We start from the raw sequence: 20,916 nt of genomic DNA, 5'->3' as shown, positions 1-20,916 counted from the left end.
GGATATAAAGATTAAATCTAAACTCGGTCAGAATGATTAAACCTTATTAATTTTCCTTTTATATTCATTGTTCATTTATTCTTTTTCTCTCTAAAATTATCTATATGAATTTGCTGTTTCTCCTGCCTTCACTACTTCTAGTTATTGTGTAACCTTTATCTAACCAAAGTTCTATGATTTTCTCACTCAGATTACTTATTGTCAAATCTTTTGATCCCTCTAAAAATACTAAAATAACTTTTGTATATATTACCTAAATTTCAGAAATACAGAACTATAAACACCATCTGTAGATATACTGTGTAATACCACTAAAATCCTAGTTTCCATTCTTCCCCATGTAATGACCCCTTCTACTGAATTTCCCCCTTCCTGCTGATAACCACTTTTGTTCTTGTTTTATATTTTTGTGAAATAATTTAGTGTTTAAATACATTTTCCTCAAGAAAAAGGGGTGATCATAAAATTAGCTGCTTCTACTCTTACTTTTCCTTCCTTCCTTTTTCCTTTCCTTCCTTCCTTCCTTTTTCCCTTCCTTCCTTCCTTCCTTCCTTCCTTCCTTCCTTTTTCCCTCCCTCCCTTCCTTCCTTCCTTTCTTCCTTCCTTCCTTCCTTTTTCCCTTCCTTCCTTCCTTCCTTCCTTCCTTCCTTCCTTCCTTCCTTCCTTCCTTCCTTTCATTCTTTTTAATGTGCCACCAGAGAATGAACCTGTAGCCTCAAGCATAGGTAATAGTATTTAGTGTCCTCCCTGACCCAATTATTCATTCTTTATATTTTTTATTTTTCATTCCTTAGCTCTCTGTGATAGAGAGGGAGGGATGAGATTGAGGAGAGACACAACAACATTATTCTGTCATCCATAGGCTGCATCCACCGGTACAGTGCATGGTGCTCCCTTGTGAGTTTGGCACAGAAACCGTAGCCTCACACACAGCAAGGTGTGTGTTCTACTGCGTCATTTATCTTCCTAGATTCTTTATCTTCATATTAAAAGTGAGAATGCTTGTGATAAACAAAAAATTGAGTCATTTGCCCAGGAGTGTACAGATAATTAAGAAGGTCTCTTACATCTGAAGCCTCTGATCTCATCACTTCACTGTATTACCCTGTGTTTTTTAAATTGCCTTTTCAGCAGATTGGAAATTAATTTTCTAATATAATTTTACTATTATAAGCATATGTATGTAAATATTAATATACTCTTGTGTACAAAGACATAATTATTGGCACTGCACTAATCATAGTCTCTCCTTTTCTGTTTTAAAGATCCTGATTGCTAGCATCATGTGCAGTTACAACAAAAATGACTGGATGGAACTTGCAAAGAAAGCTGAGGTAACGGTTTCTTTAGAATACATATATTTTGTTTCTTCTTATATTTTATTAGTTTCAGATAAAGAGCTGCCATGAAAAATAACACAGTAGAAGAAAAATTGAATGGCACATAGCAACTTAAAACATTTCTATTATAATTTGTTTACCCTGTGTTTTCATTAAAATGATGGAAATGTAAATTCTAAAGGAATCTTCTCTATAAAAGTGGTCCCCTGGATTTCACACACCACCTAAAAATCTTTTATTTTCTGAATCTATATAGTCTTTATTTGCATATTAAGCAAACTGTATATTATGATGGATGCCATGATAAAATTTAATTCTACCTTTGAGAGTCTAACTTGATCTTACCTTGCCTTTAGGCAAACTAGTTTGACAGTGAGAGAAGAAATTTTGAATATAAAACTCTTGAATATTTAAAATTTAAAAGGTTCATTTAATACTATTCTAGTTTGAATATAAATGTGCATAAAATTGTAGGACAGAATGCTCCTGAATGGAACACTAGTCAGCAGGTTTTCTATAATATAAATTGAATCTTTCACAAATGCAAACAACTAACCTTGTGCTTCAAATTTGTTTTTCAAATAGGAAAATGCATAGTTAAAATTGTACACTAAGTCCATCATGCTGTCATGAGAACCACTCTAGACAGCTTTAGCTAGTTCAGAAACCTCTCTGAATATGCAAGACTAAGTCTAACAATACTTATAAACTAATGAGCCTGCTTTATGAAATATTACAAAGCTTTCTATAATGTTAAATTATCGATTGTAAGTTTTACTTTGATATCATGAAACGATGAGGGGAAAAACTACTCTGGGATTTAGGGGTATGAAATTAAATGTGATCAGTAATTAGCTTGGTGATCTTTAGTGCTGGGTCCATTTTATACATGTATTTACTTAATTGACCATGAAATCTTCCACACAGCCCATGCTAGCGTGAGCTTTGTCGATTTTAAGCTGACTATGATGAATGGCTTTATTGTACTGCTTGCTGACCTGCCTTTCTGTAGAAATACTCAAAAATATTTTCTTCCATATTGAATGTTAATTTTTAATAAGTCAATTTAGTTTTAAAAAATAAAAATGTTGGTTAGTGATGTATGAGCCAGTTTGAAGATATAATTTCAAATCTCTCATATGCCATATCTCTTAAGCTTGTTTTTTTTAGATTTATTTATGTATTTATTTCCTTTGGATAGAGATATAGAGAAATTAGGAGGGAAGTGGTAGGAAAGGAGGGAAAGAGGGATGGAGGAAAGGAAAGAGGAGAGAGACAGAGAGGGGGGGGATCTGAAGCATTGCTTTACTAATTGTGAAGTTTCTATCTTGCAGGTGGGGCTAGGGCCTTGAACCTGGGTCCTTGCATATGGTAATTTGTGTGCTTAATCAGGTGTGCCACCAACTGGCCTCTGATATCTCTAACTGAAATTGTATTTAATATAATTTTCTCTAAGTACTCAAAGCAAAGAAAAAAGAAAGAAAGGAAGTAAGGAAGGGACACTTCTGGGGGTGAGAGTGTTTTCCAGAAAACTGAGGAATATTATGTGTGTACCAACAACTGTATTTACTGTAAGTCATTAATCCCCCAAATGACTATAATAATTATAATTATAAAGCATAAAAGCAAGCAAACTGTTTCTAAGACTTGTGAGAACTATGGTGGTTGTCTATGGGAGATGGGAGGGTTGGTAAACACAGCTTTGGTGGTGTTCAGCTATACGTTGTAATCTTAAAATACTGTACCCCACTATTAATCACAACTAAAAATGAAAATAAAAAGATATTTTAAACCTTCCATTCATTATAATAGAAGTCTGTGGAAACTCTCCATAGAAAAACAATGCAAACTATTAAGATGGTCAATCTGTAGGTAATATCAATTAAAAAAAAAAGAATTCTCTGCCCCAGATTTGATATGTAGTACCACCAATAACTAGAACTTAGCAGTACTTTGGTTAAGAAAAATATCTAGTCACAAATTAGCTCACCTGAGTATTGCTTTGACGTGTGCAGAACCCCGTTTCAAGGTCAGCTTCCATTCAATTGAAGGAAGCTTCGGTGTTGTGATTTCTTCCCCTTCTCTGTTTCTTTCTTTCTTTTTTTTTCTTTTCTTTTTTTTTATTTTTTATTTAAGAAAGGATTAATTAACAAAACCATAGGGTAGGAGGGGTACAACTCCACACAATTCCCACCACCCAATCTCCATATCCCACACCCTCCCCCGATAGCTTTCCCATTCTCTATCCCTCTGGGAGCATGGACCCACGGTCATTATGGGTTGCAGAAGGTAGAAGGTCTGGCTTCTGTAATTGCTTCCCCACTGAACATGGGCATTGATTGGTCGGTCCATACTCCCAGTCTGCCTCTCTCTTTCCCTAGTAGGGGCTCCAGGACACATTGGTGGGGTCTTCAATCCAGGGAAGCCTGGCGAGCATCCTGATGGCATCTGGAACCTGGTGACTGAAAAGAGAGTTAACATAGGAAGCCAAACAAATTGTTGAGTAATCATGGACCCAAAGCTTGGAATAGTGGAGAGGAAGTGTAAGGGAGGTACTCACTGCAAACTCTAGTGTACTTCTGCTTTCAGGTGTATATTTTGCAGTAGTTTATAGATACGTGTGAAGATATGCTCTCTCTCACAGAAACTGGTGTATATCTAGGTTTTGGGACTTTGTTAGAAAGTGAACCACCTGGGATGGAATTAGAGTATACTATGAAAGGAAAGGTCTCACCCAAGTAATGAAGCTGAAGGGTTGTCATTCCACACGTGAAGTCTCTGGACACAGTCTGAAGTGAAGCATGTTGAGGTGGCAATCATTGCATTGATTAGGTTGCGATCGGCAGATGCAATATTATTTGATATGGATTGGGAGTGGGCCCTATCCAGGGGTTCCAGGACTGTGGGAAGTAAGGCCTCTATAGTGGAGATGTGAGGTTCCTGCTGTCTTAGGATTCAAAAAGACAATCAATAGTTAATGTTATCATCACATATTTGGTAATTGGGTTAACTTAGAAAAGTCCTTTTGTTATGGTTTGTTGTACAGTACCAGTATCTTGTATATAGCTGTGCTATTGGATGCTTCTGATCTACTTGGTCTAGGCTTTTGAGACAGTCCGCATATCAAATACACAGCCTAAATATTAAAAAGATTCAGTTTGTGTTTTGAAAAACTTTGAGACACACCATTGATTTTCCTCCTCTCATATTAACTAGTGATTTATATGTCTACATTTTGCTAGGAGTGTACATAAACACCATTCCCACCACCAAAAGACTATGACCCATCCCTCCCACCCACTCCCACCCCCCACTGGTCCAGGAAGCTACATATCTACCCCTCACCACAGGGTTTTTACTTTGGTGCCCTACTTACAATTTGGTCAGGTCCTGCTTTTAGTTTCCCTTTCAGATCTTCGTACTCAACTTCTGTTGATAAGTGGGATCATCCCATACTCAGCTTTATCTTTCTGACTTAGTTCACTTAACATAATTCCTTCTATCTCTGTCCAAGCTGGGTCAGAGAAGGTGGGTTCATTGTTCTTGATAGCTGCATAGTATTCCATTGTGTATATATACCACAGCTTTCTCAGCCACTCATCTGGTGTTGGGCACCTGGGTTGCTTCCAGGTTTTAGCTATTATGAATTGTGCTGCTATGAACATAGGAGTACACACCTCTTTTTGGTTGGGTGTTATGGAGTCCTTGGGGTATAACCCCAGGAGAGGAATTACTGGGTCATATGGATGGTCCATGTCTAGCCTTGTGAGAGTTCTCCAGACTGCTCTCCACAGAGGCTGGACCAATTTACATTCCCACCAGCAATGTAAAAGGGTTCCTCTGTCCCCACATCCTCTCCAGCATTTGTTGCTGCTGTCCTTTTTGATGTATGCCATTCTTACAGGAGTGAGGTGGTATCTTAGTGTTGTCTTTATTTGCATTTCTCTGACAATCAGTGACCTAGAGCAGTTTTTCATATGTTTGTTAGCCTTTTGGATCTCCTCTGAGGTGAATTTTTTATTCATATCCTCTGCCCATTTTTGGATAGGGTCATTTGCTTTTTTGGTGCTAAGTTTGCTGAGCTCTTTATATATTTTGGTGGTTAGTTTCTTGTCTGATGTATGGCATGTGAAGATCTTCCCCCACTCTGTGATGGGTCTCTTTGTTTGTTTAATAGTTTCTTTGGATGTGCAGAAGCTTTTCAATTTGATGTAGTCCCATTGGTTTGTTTCTGCTTTAGTCTTTCTTACAATTGGGCTTGATTCATCAAAGATGTCCTTGAGGTATATGTGGGAAACTGTTTTATCAATGTTTTCCTCTAAGTATTTGATTGTTTCTGGTCTGACATCCAGGTCTTTGATCCATTTGGAGTTGATTTTTGTTTCTGGTGAGATAAAGTGGTTCAATTTCATTCTTCTGCATGTTACAACCCAGTTTTCCCAGCACCTTTTATTGAAGAGAGCCTCCTTTTTCCATTTAATCCTTTGGACCCCCTTATCAAAGATTAGATGTTCATAGGTGTGGGGATTTATTTCTGGGCTTTCAATTCTGTTCCACTGGTCTGTGTGCCTATTTTTGTCCCAGTACCATGCTGTTTTGATGATGATGGCTTTATAATATAGTTTAAGGTCTGGGAGTGTGATGCCTCCATTTCTGTTTCTTTTCCTCAAGATGGTTTTGGCAATTCTAGGTGTTTTCAGGTTGCAGATAAATGATTGTAGTGTTTGTTCTATTCTCTTAAAGAATCTTGGTGGAACTTTGATGGGTATTGCATTAAATTTGTATATGGCTCTGGGGAGAATATTCATTTTGATGATATTTATTCTTCCAATCCAGAAGCATGGTATATCTTTCCATGTCTTGGTATCAGTTTCTATTTCCTTGAGTAGCGACTCATAGTTTTCAGCATACAAGTCTTTCCCTTCTTTGGTCAACTTTATTCCTAGGTATTTGATTGATTTTGCTGAAACAGTAAATGGGAGTGATTTCTGGATGTCTTCTTCTTCAGATTTAGTGTTTGCATAAAGAAATGCCACTGATTTTTGTACATTGATTTTGTAGCCTGATACCTTGCTATATTGCCTAATAACTTCCAGTAATTTTCTGCTGGGTCTTTAGATCCCTTCTCTTTTTCTCTGCCTCCTTTTCTTGCTCTTTCTGTCTGAAGAAAAGTCATCCTGGAGCAGTCAAGTCCCAGAGACAAAACCCCCACTCCAGTTATTATCCTTGTAGTTTAAAATATGGGTCTTCCCAGTGGTATCACATGAGGGAACTATCTTCAGTTCTTCACTTCACACTCCTTGGATAGCAACCGAATCCCATCATAATATGCATGCTTAGTACCCATAAATAATTTTCATAGCTGGGTTTTATTTTGTTAAGATTTAGTTCCGAATATGTTTCTTGAGAAAGGAAGAGATGAGTGCATACCCAGCTCTGGCATGTGGTCGTTCTAGGGATTGAACCTCCAACTTGTCAGAACCAATGTGTTTGATGCTTTGTTTTTGACATTATTTCCCTGACATTGGTCTTATTTAATGAGCCCATGTTTCGTAACAGATTAAAATGGATTTTCATACATTGAAAGAGCCCATATCAAACCAGAAAAACCATAAGCATATCCAAGCCAAAGTTAGTATATTCCTTACAGTGTACACTTCTTTGAGGCTGAGGACAACAGGATGTAAGAAATCAGATGTATCACACCAGGAGCTCTGGCATGCCCCCAGTTTTCAGTTCGGCAAATGACTTGATGGGATGATAGATTTACTTTAAATTTATGAAATTCCTATTCTGATAGTATATTAATTCTTGAATTATGCAATAGGGCATTGAGAAAATCTGCTATCAGCTTGTTACTATTATCTCTGAAAAAGAAGCTACACATGGGTATCAGCATATCAGATCTAATTATACAAGAATATGAAAAAAGTAGAAACTGGAAACTTGTCAGAATGAAAATCTGTACAAGGAGGCCTTATTATTATTTATTTATTTGTTGTTAGGACTACCATTTACTATTTTGAATAAACATTTAAAGTCATGTAGCTAGAACCGCACAATAACTCACTTGGAGAGCATGGTGCTTTGCCATGTGCATGACCCTGGTTTGAGCCTGTCCCCACTGTATTGGAAGAAACTTCAGTGTGGAGGGGCCAGGCAGTAGCACAACAGGTTAAGTGTACATGGTGCAAAGTGCCTTGACCTGTGTAAGGTTTGAGCCCCTGGCTCCCCACCTGCAGGGGGGTCACCTCATGAGCGGTGAAACACGTCTGCAGGTGTCTGTCTCTCTCCCCCCCCCCGTCTTCCCCTCCTCTCTCAGTTTCTCTTTGTCATATTCTACAACTATGACAAAAATAACAACAATAATAGTAACAACGACAATGATAAACAACAAGGGCAACAAAATGGGGAAATAATGGCCTCCAGGAGATGTAGATTCGTAGTGCAGGCACCAAGCCTCAGCAATAACCCTGTAGGCAAAAAAGAAAGAAAGAAAGAAAGAAAGAAAGAAAGAAAGAAAGAAAGAAAGAAAGAAAGGGAAGAAAAGAAAGAAAAAAAAGCAACTTCAGTGCTGGGCCTGTCTATCTGCTTATCGATGTCTCCTTATTCTCTCTCCTTCCTTCTCTCTCACTGTCTCTGTATCTATCAAATAAATATATCATGTAGGTGATGGAAAAAACAGAACCGAAATAACTCTTTAAATGTGGTATGTCTTTTACAATTCTGTTTTTAAAAGTTAATATATAACTAATGTATCTTCTTTATCATATGAATGTTGAGAAAATCTAGTTCTCCTAGAAATAGAGTCATACTGAACTAAAGCTTCCATTTCATGGTTTAAACATCCTTTTAATGTCTACTTTTATGCAGTTCTTACCATACTTTGAATTTGTTGTGTTTTTTTAATGATCATAAAAAAGAAGCAAACTCAGCAATAGTTCTGTAATTTAATGTCAAATCAGCAACATTATTAAGCTTTGCTCAGTTCTTCAAATATCTGAATATAGACTCTCTTACTTTTCTGAAACATTGATACAGTATTCTGATTCCATATAAAGGAAAGTCTGTAAAACTTGCTGTGTGCAAGTTCCTGACCAAAGCAAAGGCTAATAAAAATTAACACTATCTATCTAGATATGGCCACAATTTAAATATATAATCAGATATATGCCAAACTGAACCAATCTAAAGACTCAGGATACTAGGTATTACATAGATTTTTAAACTCATCTTAGCAAGTCTTGAATTATTTCTTTATGTGTATTAACTTAGAAGAGACAGATTCATTTACAAGTTAATGTACAAGTGCTCTACTGAAAAAAAAAATGTTTCAGGCCAGTAAGAATGAGGAAAAAAGAAAAAATGGCAAGATGGGAAAACTTAGCAGGTTTATTACAGAGTGGTCTTCAATTTCACAGGAATGGAGTCAGCGACTCCATGATACGGGATAAGGATTGTATGAGGAGTCATTTCACCTCATTAAGGTTAACTGGAGAGGGAGAGTGAGGAATGTACCAACTCAGTCCTATGAGCCCTTTCTTTTGCTTTACCATTGCCTCCAGCTCTGCTCCCCTTCTGCTCCCTTTCATTGTCACCAGGGTTATTGCTGTGGGGTATAGAAGATAGGGAGAAAGAAAGACACCTGCAGTACTGCTTCACCGTTTGTGAAGCTTCCTCCCTATAGGTGGGGACTTGGGGCTTGAACCCAGTTCCTTATGCTCTCAACCAGGTATATCAACACTCAGCTCCATTCCTTTCCTTTTCTCACTTGTTAAATTTCACACCACTAGGTTTTACTTTCCTCTGCATTTTGTGCCAAGAGATCACATTCTTTTGCACAGTAATATTTCATTGAATCTGCATGTGGATATTTTGGCTGCTTACACTCTTTGGCTATTGTGAATAATGCAGCTATGAACATAGCTTTCTTTAGATCCAAAACCCTTGGACTGGCAGCAGTGCTGAGCTGGTAAGGTGCCTGCTTTGTCTGGTGTGCAACTCAGCCCCAAGCCTTACTCCTACTACACTGGAGAAAATGGAGAAAACTTCAGTGTTACATTATTATATTTCCTCTTCTATCTCCTTCCCTCCCTCTAGCCCTCCCCCTCCCCCCCTCTCTCTCTCTATATATATATTATGAAAAAATGATTTCAGAACTCTTAACTTGCTTGTTAACTCTAATCTTGCTTGTTCTGTCCCTAAACTACTATGTAGTTTCATCTTGGGTGTATTTTCTATATTCCAGCTCCACTGACCTTCTCCTCTTGCAACATATTCCAAATCAGAGCTTTTGCTATTCTTGAATGTGCTATTCTTGCTGTTTATCCCTCACCTGTGAGCCTCTAAATAGGTAAGTTGAATAACTTTGATCTTACCCCCAGAAGCCAGTTTACATAAAATAATGAAGCTTAAACTTTATACTTTTACTTATACAAAGCATTTCCAAGTTGCTGTCCCCAATTTTGCATTTGCCTTCTCTGACTTTTTAAAATGGTTCCCAAAATTATTTTAAGCTTGAAGCACCCCAAATTCTGAGTCTACCTTTGCTTGTACTTTTTCTCAGTAGCTTTCTATGAAGCAGTGATTAATGGTGGTATTATTACCTCTTTAATCTGCCCTAACTATAGCAAAACAAGTTACACGAGGACTGAAACTTCTGATGGTATTAGTACTTAATCTCCAATTCAAAATACAGGGTTAGTTTAATAGGGGCATTTTAAAAAATATTTGTTCTTTGAAGTAAAATACAGGCATAAAACTCATGTATAGGCAAGCCACAATCAGAAGGAATAACATTAAAGACAGAATAAGTGGGAAATGGCAGCCAAGGTTCCAAACTGGTGGTTTTCAGTTAGGATCTAGATGGGAGATATCTAAAGATAGGATCATAATTGGTAAGTTGCAATATGACAGAGCCAGTAGAGAGAGATAGGTATCAATTCTGGGTTGCCACACTTTTTTAGTAAGGACCGCATAGAAAAAATGTAAGCCACATAGAAATCTAACTTATGGGGCCAGGTGGTGTTGCACCTGGTTAAGTATACACATTACAGTGTACCTGATTTCAAGCCCCTGGTCCTTACTTGCAGAGGGAATACTTCACAAGCGGTAAAGCAGGACTGTAGTAGATGTCTCTCTGTCTCTTTATCTCTCTATCCGCCCCTCCCCTTATATTTTCTCTCTGTTTCTATTCAATAATAAATAAGGGATTAAAATACATAAACTTGTAAAAATAAAATAAATAAATGAATAAATCCAAATGTTTTTAAAAAAGTAAAATAAAAAGAAATCCGACTCTCATCGAGTTTTACCTAAACCTGAACCTGGATAGCTACATATCATGAAGTTAAATATAATTAGATGTTAGAGTGAGGTATATTAAATAGAGTGGCATAAAAAAATAATACACAGTCACACTGAACAGAAATGTATAGGACTGGTTTAATATAAATAAGTTCCTGAACAAGGCTGTTAGGCAGAACAGAGTTGAAACAGGAAAGGTGGGAACTGCATTGAAGATAAGGAAAAGAAAAAGTTGTTGCCTTGTAGCCAATGAGACCCAGTTTATCAGTAGCTTAGTAATAGTGCCAGAGAATTTGTGTCTCCAGTTTTGGATAGTTGAGATGAAATGACAGTACTGACAAACAGAAAACTGCATTGAACCTCATGCATTCTATTTTTTTTTTTTAATATTTAAGAAAGGATAAATTAACAAAACCATAGGGTAGGAGGGGTACAACTCCTATCATAAAATTCCCACCACCCAATCCCCATAACCCACCCCCTCCCATGGTAGCTTTCCCATTCTCTATCCCTCTGGGAGCATGGACCCAGGGTCATTGAGGGTTGCAGAAGGTGGAAGGTCTGGCTTCTGTAATTGCTTTCCTGCTGAACATGGGCGTTGACTGGTCGGTCCATACTCCCAGTGTGCCTCTCTCTTTCCCTAGTAGGGTGGGTCTCTGGGGACGCGGAGCTCCAGGACATATTGGTGGGGTCTTCAATCCAGGGAAGTCTGGCCGGCATCCTGATGACACCTGGAACCTGGTGACTGAAAAGAGAGTTAATATACAAAGCCAAACAAATTGTTGAGCAATCATGGACCCAAAGCTTAGAATAGTGGAAAGAAAGTGTTAGGGGGATACTCACTGCAAACTCTAGTGTACTTCTGCTTTCAGGTATATATTTTGCACTAGTTTATGGATACGTGTGAACATATGCTCTCTCTCACTGAAACTAGTGTATATCTAGGTTTTGGGACTTTGTTAGAAAGTGAACCACCTGGCATGGAATTAGAGTATACTATGAAAGGAAAGGTCTCACCTGAGTAATGAAGCTGAAGGGTAGTCATTCCACATGTGAAGTCCCTGTACACAGTCTGAGGTGAAGCATGTTGAGGTGGCATCGTTGTGTTGATTAGATTGCGATCGGCAGATGCAATATTATTTGATATGGATTGGGAGAGGCATGAGGGAAAGTGGGCCCTATCCAAAGGTTCCAGGACTGGGGGAAATAGAGGCTCTATAGTGAAGATGTGAGGTTCCTGCTGTCTTAGGGTTCAAAAAGACAATCGATAGTTAATGTTATCATCACATTATTTGGTAATTGGGTTAACTTTGAAGAGTCCTTTTGTTAGGATTTGTTGTACAGTACCCAGTATCTTGTATATAGCTGTGCTATTGGTTGCTTCTGATCTACATGGTCTAGGCTTTTTGAGAGAGTCTGCATATCAAATACACAGCCTATATATTAAAAAGACTCAGTCTGTGTTTTGAAAAACTTTGAGACGTACAATTGATTTTCCCCCTCTCATATTAACTAGTGATTTATATGTCTACATTTTGCTAGGAGTGTACATAAACATCATTCCCACCACCAAAAGACTGTGACCCATCCCTCCCTCCCACACCCACCCCCCACTGGCCCAGGAAGCTGCATGTCTACCCCTCACCACAGGGTTTTTACTTTGGTGCCCTATTTACAATTTGGTCAGGTCCTGCTTTTAGTTTCCCTTTCAGATCTTCTTACTCAACTTCTGTTGATAAGTGGGATCATCTCATTATCTTTCTGACTTAGTTCACTTAACATAATTCCTTCTATCTCTGTCCAAGCTGGGTCAGAGAAGGTGGGTTCATTGTTCTTGATAGCTGCATAGTATTCCACTGTGTATATATACCACAGCTATCTGAGGCACTCATCTTTTGTTGGGCACCTGGGTTGCTTCCAGGTTTTAGCTATTATGAATTGTGCTGCTATGAACATAGGAGTACACACCTCTTTTTGGTTGGGTGTTATCAAGTGCTTGGGGTATAACCCCAGGAGAGGAATTACTGGATGGTCCATGTCTAGCCTTGTGAGAGTTCTCCAGACTGCTCTCCACAGAGGCTGGACCAATTTACATTCCCACCAGCAATGCAAAAGGGTTCCTCTGTCCCCACAGCCTCTCTAGCATTTGTTGCTGCTGTCCTTTTTGATGTATGCCATTCTTACAGGAGTGAGGTGGTATCTTAGTGTTGTCTTAATTTGCATTTCTCTGACAATCAGTGACCTAGAGCAGTTTTTCATATGTTTGTTAGCCTTTTGAATCTCCTCTGAGGTGAATGTTTTATTCATATCCTCTGCCCATTTTTGGATAGGGTCATTTGCTTTTTTGGTGCTAAGTTTGCTGAGCTCTTTATATTTTTTGGTGATTAGTTTCTTTTCTGATTTATTGCATGTGAAGATCTTCTCCCACTCTGTGATGGGTCTCGTTGTTTGTTTAATAGTTTCTTTGGATGTGCAGAAGCTTTTCAATTTGATGTAGTCCCATTGGTTTGTTTCTGCTTTAGTCTTCCTTGCAATTGGGTTTGATTCATCAAAGATGTCCTTGAGGTGTAGGTAGGAAACTGTTTTACCAATGTTTTCCTCTAAGTATTTGATTGTTTCTGGTCTGACATCCAGGTCTTTGATCCATTTGGAGTTGATTTTTGTTTCTGGTGAGATAAAGTGGTTCAATTTCATTCTTCTGCATGTTACAACCCAGTTTTCCCAGCACCTTTTATTGAAGAGAGCCTCCTTCTTCCATTTAATACTTTGGACCCCCTTATCAAAGATTAGATGTCCATAGGTGTGGGGATTTATTTCTGGGCTTTCAATTCTGTTCCACTAGTCTGTGTGCCTATTTTTGTCCCAGTACCATGCTGTTTTGATGATGATGGCTTTATAATATAGTTTAAGGTCTGGGAGTGTGATGCCTCCATTTCTGTTTCTTTTCCTCAAGATGGTTTTGGCAATTCTAGGTGTTTTCAGGTTGCAGATAAATGATTGTAGTGTTTGTTCTATTCTCTTAAAGAATCTTGGTGGAACTTTGATGGGTATTGCAATAAATTTGTATATGGCTCTGGGGAGAATATTCATTTTGATGATATTTATTCTTCCAATCCAGAAGCATGGTATATCTTTCCATTTCTTGGTATCAGTTTCTATTTCCTTGAGTAGCGACTCATAGTTTTCAGCATACAAGTCTTTCCCTTCTTTGGTCAACTTTATTCCTAGGTATTTGATTGATTTTGCTGAAACAGTAAATGGGAGTGATTTCTGGATGTCTTCTTCTTCAGATTTAGTGTTTGCATAAAGAAATGCCACTGATTTTTGTACACTGATTTTGTAGCCTGATACCTTGCTATATTGCCTAATAACTTCCAATAGATTTCTGCTGGATTCTTTAGGTTTTTCTATGTATACTATCATATCTCCTGCAAATAGTGAGAGCTAGACTTTTCCCCTTCCAATCTATATTCCTTTGATTTCTTTCTCTTGCCTGATTGCTATGGCAAGATCTTCCAATACTATGTTGAAGAGTAATGGTGACAGTGGACAGCCCTGTCTAGTCCCTGATCTGAGGTGGAATGCTTTCAGCTTCTGTCCATTGAGTATGATGTTGACTGTAGGTTTGCTATATATAGACTCCACTATCTTGAGGAATTTCCCATCTATTCCCATTTTTTGTAGAGTTTTGAGCATGAATGGGTGTTGGATTTTGTCAAAGGCTTTCTCTGCATTTATTGAGATAATCATGTGGTTTCTGGCTTTGCTTTTATTGCTGTGGTGAATGACATTGAATGACTTACGGATGTTGAATCAGACTTGCATTCCTGGGATGAATCCCACTTGGTCATGATGAACAATCTTTTTTATATGCTGCTGTATCCGGTTGGCCAAGATCTTGTTTAATATTTTGACGTCTATGTTCATCAGTGATATTGGTCTGTAGTTTTCCTTTTTTGTTCTGTCCCTATCAGCTTTTGGTATTAACATGATGTTGGCTTCATAGAAGGTGGAAGGGAGTATTCTTGTTTCTTCAATCTTATGGAATAGCTTAAGAAGTATGGGTACTAACTGTTTCCTGAAAGTTTTGTAGAATTCTTTTTTGAAGCCATCTGGTCCAGGACTTTTTTTGTTGGGGAGATTCTTAATAACGGTTTCAATTTCTTTGTCTGTGATTGGTGCATTTAGATTTTGTAGTTCTTCTTGGTTCAGTTTTGGAAGTGCATAGGTTTCTAGGAATTGTTCCATTTCTTCCAGATTCTCTAGCTTGGTGGTGTATACTTCTTCATAGAAGTTTCGCATGATTTTCTGGATTTCTGTGGTGTCAGTTGTGATATCTCCTCCATCGTTTACAGTTCTATTAATTTGAGTCTTCTCTCTTTTTGTTTGGTGAGTTTGGCTAGGGGTTTGTCAATTTTGTTTAATCTTTCAAAGAACCAACATTTGGCTTCATTGATCTTTTGTATGGTTCTTTTATTTTTGATGTTGTTTATTTTTGCTCTAATTTTAGTAATTTCTGTCCTTCTGGTTGCTTTAGGGTTCCTTTGTTCCTCTTCCTCTAAGTCCTTGAGGTGTGCAGTAAGGTCGTTCATTTGAGCTTTTTCTTGGTGTTTAATATGTGATTGTATGGCTATACGTTTCCCTCCCAGTACTGCTTTCGTTGTGTCCCAAATATTTTGATAGGTTGTGTCTTCATTTTCATTTGTTTCCAGGAACATTTGAATTTCCTGCTTGAGTGACTCTCTGACCCACTGGTTCTTAAGGAGTATATTGTTTAGTTTACAAATTCTGTGACTTTTAATAATTTTCTGTTTGTTGTTAAATTTATGTTTGTTAAATTTATGTTGTTATGTTATGTTATGTATGTTATGTTATGTTATGTTATGTTATGTTATGTTATGTATGTTATGTTAAATTTATGTTGTTAAATTCTGTTTGTTGTATATTTAATCTGAGAGGTTCTATTTAGTCTTCCCCTTGCCTGTGTATTATTTTAAGCAGTGGAATTAAAAGAGAAGCCAAGAAATATAGCTTTCATGCCTCACTATGGAAACACACACCTCATTCTTCCTGTTTGAGTTCTGATGCCCTTTGTCAACCTCCAACACCTATGCCCTCTACATGAATTTCCTTCTCACCATGCAGGGACTGTCATTCCCCATAAGAGGTTCTCATGATTCATTCTCAGATCCTTTAGGTCACCTTACACTGCTAATCCAGTCACTTTAGAACTACTACACTGGTCAGCAAGGAAAGGAGAATGATAAGAGCTTTGCGCTTGATGTTGTGATATATTTTACTCTTGTATTTTTCCTACTCTAGTTCCTTTGAAAATTTTTATAAAGTGATTAAGAGAAGTAAAAACTATGCCACTCCTACTGTTTAGAGACTCGGCCTACATTTACTGCCCTTCTTCTTCAGGTGTAGAATAGGATAGGATAGCATAAATTGTGTTCAATCACTTTTCTGACCAAGTTTGAGGGATTATGAATTGTAGGCTCTACTTGAGTGAGCTAGACAGATAAATAGTGATTGCTTAACTAATACAGTTTAGACACTGTTCTGACTATATTTTACAAAAAAAAACCCAATCTTATGAGTTATCTATGTTGTTTTTCTTAGACTTAGAGTAAGGAAACAAGCAAAAATAACAAATAATATACTCAAGTTCACACAGCTGTTATGGAATATAAGTGGAATTCCATCCATGAAATCTAGCTCCAGAGGCATTACTATTAACATGTACATTATATCTCATATAGATGAATGGATAATCAGCAGATAATGCCTGCTATTAGAAACATCAAATTTTCTGTGTCACTGCCTTCAGTGGGTTGCTTTATTGTGTAATAACTTAGGTGAGATAGAATAAACTCTGGCCTAAGCGGCTAAACTAAAAAGCTTGGGACTAATAGGAGTCAGAATGCATGCACAGTTGCAGTTAATTTAACATTTCATGCTAATTCAGCAATTAAGGCTATTTGAATGGTTATACTTGCTTGGAAATGGAATTAATTGCCTTTTAAGATGGTTTACATTCTGTAACAAATTTTTTAAAGCAAAGGCCAATTTAATGTTCCCAATTTCTGGGTGTTACTTTGAACAAGGATTTATTGGCTTTATTATTATTATTATTATTTGTTTGTTCATTTGTTTTTCAGCCTTAGATACTCATTTCAAAGGCTCCTCCTGGTATTTTGGTGGGATGGTGATCTTATATGTATATAACTAAGGAAGTGTTTAATAACTAGTCACTAAATTTTTTTTTGTAAATTAAAAGCATTTAAGATGTTTATGTATTTCTTTCTTCTTTTTTTAATTTATTTTTTTATTTAAGAAAGGATAAATTAACAAAATCATAGGGTAGGAGGGGTACAACTCCACACAATTCCCACCACCCAATCTCCATATCCCATTCCCTCCCCTGATAGCTTTCCCATTCTCTATACCTCTGAGAGCATCATGGACCAAGGGTCGTTGTGGGTTGCAGAAGGTGGAAGGTCTGGCTTCTGTAATTGCTTCCCTGCTGAAGATGCACGTTGACTGGTCGGTCCATACTACCAGTCTGCCTCTCTCTTTCCCTAGTAGGGTGGGTCTCTGGGGAAGCAGAGCTCCAGGACACATTGGTGGGGTCTTCAATCCAGGGAAGCCTGACCAGCATCCTGATGGCATCTGGAACCTGGTGGCTGAAAAGAGAGTTAACATACAAAGCCAAACAAATTGTTGAGCAATCATGGACCCAAAGGTTGGAACAGTGGAGAGGAAGTGTTGGGGGGGTACTCACTGCAAACTTTAGTGTACTTCTGCTTTCAGGTATATATTTTGCTTATGGATACGTGTGAACATATGCTCTCTCTCACAGAACCTGGTCTATATCTAGATTTTGGGACTTTGTTAGAAAGTGATCCACCTGGGATGGAACTAGAGAATGCTATGAAATAAAAGGTCTCACCCTAGTAATGAAGCTGAAGGGTTGTCTTTCCACACCTGAAGTCTCTGGACACAGTCTGAACTGAAGCATGTTGAGGTGGCAATCGTTGTGTTGATTAGATTGCGATTGGCTGATGCAGTATTATTTGATATGGATTGGGAGAGGCATGCGGGAAAGTGGGCCCTATCCTAAGGTTCCAGGACTGGGAGAAATATAGGCTTTATAGTGGAGATGTGAGGTTCCAGCTGTCTTAGGGTTCAAAAAGACAATCAATAGTTAATGTTATTATCACATTATTTGGTAATGGGGTTGACTTTGAAAAGTCCTTTTGTTAGGGTTTGCTGTATAGTACCCAGTATCTTGTAAATAGCTGTGCCACTAGTTGCCTCTGATCTACTTGGTCTAGGCTTTTGAGAGAGTCAAAAACTAAAAAAAAAAAAAAAATTTTTAAAGTTGGATAGGTGGTGTTATGAGTTTTAATCTTTTACTTCAAGATTAGAAGCTTTAACTGCATAAAAATTATTTAGCTTTTCTTAATAAATTGCAGTGTTTTTTCTCACATGCTGTAGTGTTTTTCTTAATATACTATAGTATTTTTCTTAAGTTTCTCTGATAAATAACTCCAGCTGTGGAATGGGATATTGCTAGTAAGTTATGATAGTAAGTAAAGTGCATACTCTGAACTCAAAATTCCTGGTACAAGACCCTTCTTTCCTCATTTACAAGTTTTAGAACAGTAGGTAATCATTTAAGTTCTTTGTATTTCAGCTTATTATTTGGGAATAATTATACATTTTGCTACAAAGAGCCTAGTAAAGTGTCTGAGAAAATGCTCAATACATATTATTACATAATAGTAACTAACTGTAGACTCACACCTATAATTTAGAAAATGTACATGATGAAATAAGTATGCAGATGCCACCTAGACATCATCTAGTCTAAAATTTTGTTGACATAATATGCTATCAATTGATTCATTTCAGCAAATAATGAAGTCTAAAGTAAATTCTTGATAAAAATTAGAATATGTTACGAAAAGTATATATTATATATAGTTACAACATGGAATCTTTAAAGTAAGCTGGTAATTCTCAATGATCTAATTTTGAGATAAGCCATATTATCCATAATTTACACTTCAGCAAACAGAAGCAAAAATGGTATATTGGTTTTCTCAAAGAACACCAATTTTTTTAGGAGATCTAGTATCAGAATTTAAGAGTTCAGTAGGCTTTGTTTTGCCAAACTATTAAATTAGCAGGTAAAAAAGATAACATATTCATAGTAATTTTCAAATAATGTGAAATATTTTAAGAACTGGATTAGGGAAGCAAAAAATCTTAATGAAACCACATTAAAAACAATGGTTAAATGAACTATCACAAATACGCTGAAGAAAAAGGAGACTCAATGAATGAAGATGGCATGAAAGTTGACCCAGACATAGCTAACTAATTCTTAAAAGTCTGTTGAGGTCCTAGTTAAAATTCACAAAGTGGGAAAAGTGAGTGGGAATCTTAAACAGGAGGAAAGACTTTGGAGAAATAACCTTCAACCATAATAAAAGACTTTTATGTTTAGAAAATATTAACTTTATTTAAGACTTTGCATAATGTGACAAACATACTATATTTTGGAAACTTATTTAGGCTTTTAATTCATCTTCCTTTAAAGGCTTTCTGACTCTGGGAAAGGAGAGAGAGGTACAGGATGTTCGGACATTGGAATTTTGTTGTGTCTCCTAGACATCAATCAAGGAGAAATAAGAGATTGTGCCACTGTGTTAAAGACTGCACTATAAACCACTAACCCTACCCCCCCCCATAAAGTAAAATTTTTTTTAAATGGTGGCATTGGAGACATTTTGTAATGAGTACAAACTTGAGTCTTTAGTTCACTTCCCATTCCTGAAATTACAATACTATGGTAAATTGTACAAATAAGCCTTAAAGGTTTTTATGAGTTTCATAAGACTTCTCTGATTCTCAAGCATTTTATAAGTATTTAGAATGAACTATTTTGTTCATTTCTTTTGGACCCGTTTTCAAACAAATGAATTAGTATGACTTTTCACTTAATTATTAAGTAGGGTAAAGATATCAGTGTCTTAAATTTTGTAGCACGGATTTTATTTAATACAGTAAGTTAATTTTCATTTAAAACTTTACATGTTGTGTCCATTCCAGCTAGCCTAATATTACTTCTTTACATGCTTGCTTCCAGTTCCAGATATCTAATATTATTAAGGCTTGTTTCTGTAAAAATAGAAATTGTGGGAATTAGGAAAAAATATAATGCCAAACAGATCTGAATTGCAGTCTCTGCTGTGTCACTTGGCAACGTGGCTTTTCATTTAACCTTCCTGTACTATGGTTTTCAGCCTATAAAATTGCTATAATATTTGAGGATTGTAAGAATTTGAGATCACAAATAAAAACACTTGGAATACGAATGCCATTTTATAACAATTCAATAAACATCTATTATTATTTTTGCTGTTGGTGTTACAGATGTCATAATTTTAGAATGTCAGCATATATCAATACCTTGCAGGATCGCTCTGATTTGGAAAACAGAATAGTTAAAATTTGACAAATGTGGCTCTTGTTGCCAGTGGTGATAGCATATCAGCACAAAAATAATGCTTTGCTTTTTCTTTCATTTTCCTTTCCTATCTTAAAGGCTTCTGGAGCTGATGCCCTGGAGTTAAATTTATCCTGTCCACATGGTATGGGAGAAAGAGGAATGGGCCTGGCCTGCGGGCAGGTAAGAACCAAGACAGCTGCTCCTATGTCTGTCTGTGTGACAGAGCAGGCCCCTGTTTGGATAGTTACTATACCTTGGGCAAGGAGATGTGTTGATCAGATGACTGGCTTGAGACTTCCAGGTCTGCATTGTTTAAATATTTAGTGCTTAAGAAGTGGAAAATGAGGGAAGCTGAAATTACAGCAACTGTTTTAGCTTTATTGAGGAAAATATCACATTATGTGCTTGACAGGAAGTAATATCATAACAAATAGTTTTTAAAATAATTCTCTGAAGCAGAATTAGCTGATTTCAAATGCAATGTTCTTTATTCATTCCTGATGCTGATCCAGTTTCCCTGGAGCAATATACTGTACAAAATGCATTGTTCGTAGTGATTTTGTAGTAAATGGGGCACAGCACAAATTGCATTTTACATTTTTTAGCATATGATCATTTTCCTAACTATGTTTTGGGAGTTGCAAAAAGACTTTGATGCTATTTTTATTTTTGATACAATAAATGGAACCGCCGTGATAAAATACTTTCAAAAACCTAATGAATAAAATTTGAAAAAAATATGGTAATATG

The 20,916-nt window shown here is 37.0% G+C and overlaps 1 protein-coding gene across 1 annotated transcript in view; it reads left to right on the top strand.

The window, feature by feature from the left end:
• DPYD (dihydropyrimidine dehydrogenase) overlaps positions 1-20,916 on the top strand; it is a 944,675-nt gene that overhangs the window by 595,996 nt on the left and 327,763 nt on the right. The window contains exons 15-16 of the mRNA XM_016189943.2: positions 1,266-1,334; positions 20,263-20,346. Coding sequence (XP_016045429.1) covers positions 1,266-1,334; positions 20,263-20,346 — 153 coding nt within the window. The remainder of the gene's footprint in view (positions 1-1,265; positions 1,335-20,262; positions 20,347-20,916) is intronic.

This window comes from Erinaceus europaeus, chromosome 11, assembly GCF_950295315.1.
Source record: "Erinaceus europaeus chromosome 11, mEriEur2.1, whole genome shotgun sequence".
In the NCBI taxonomy this organism is placed as follows: domain Eukaryota; kingdom Metazoa; phylum Chordata; class Mammalia; order Eulipotyphla; family Erinaceidae; genus Erinaceus; species Erinaceus europaeus.
This window is presented reverse-complemented; position numbering and strand designations above follow the sequence as displayed.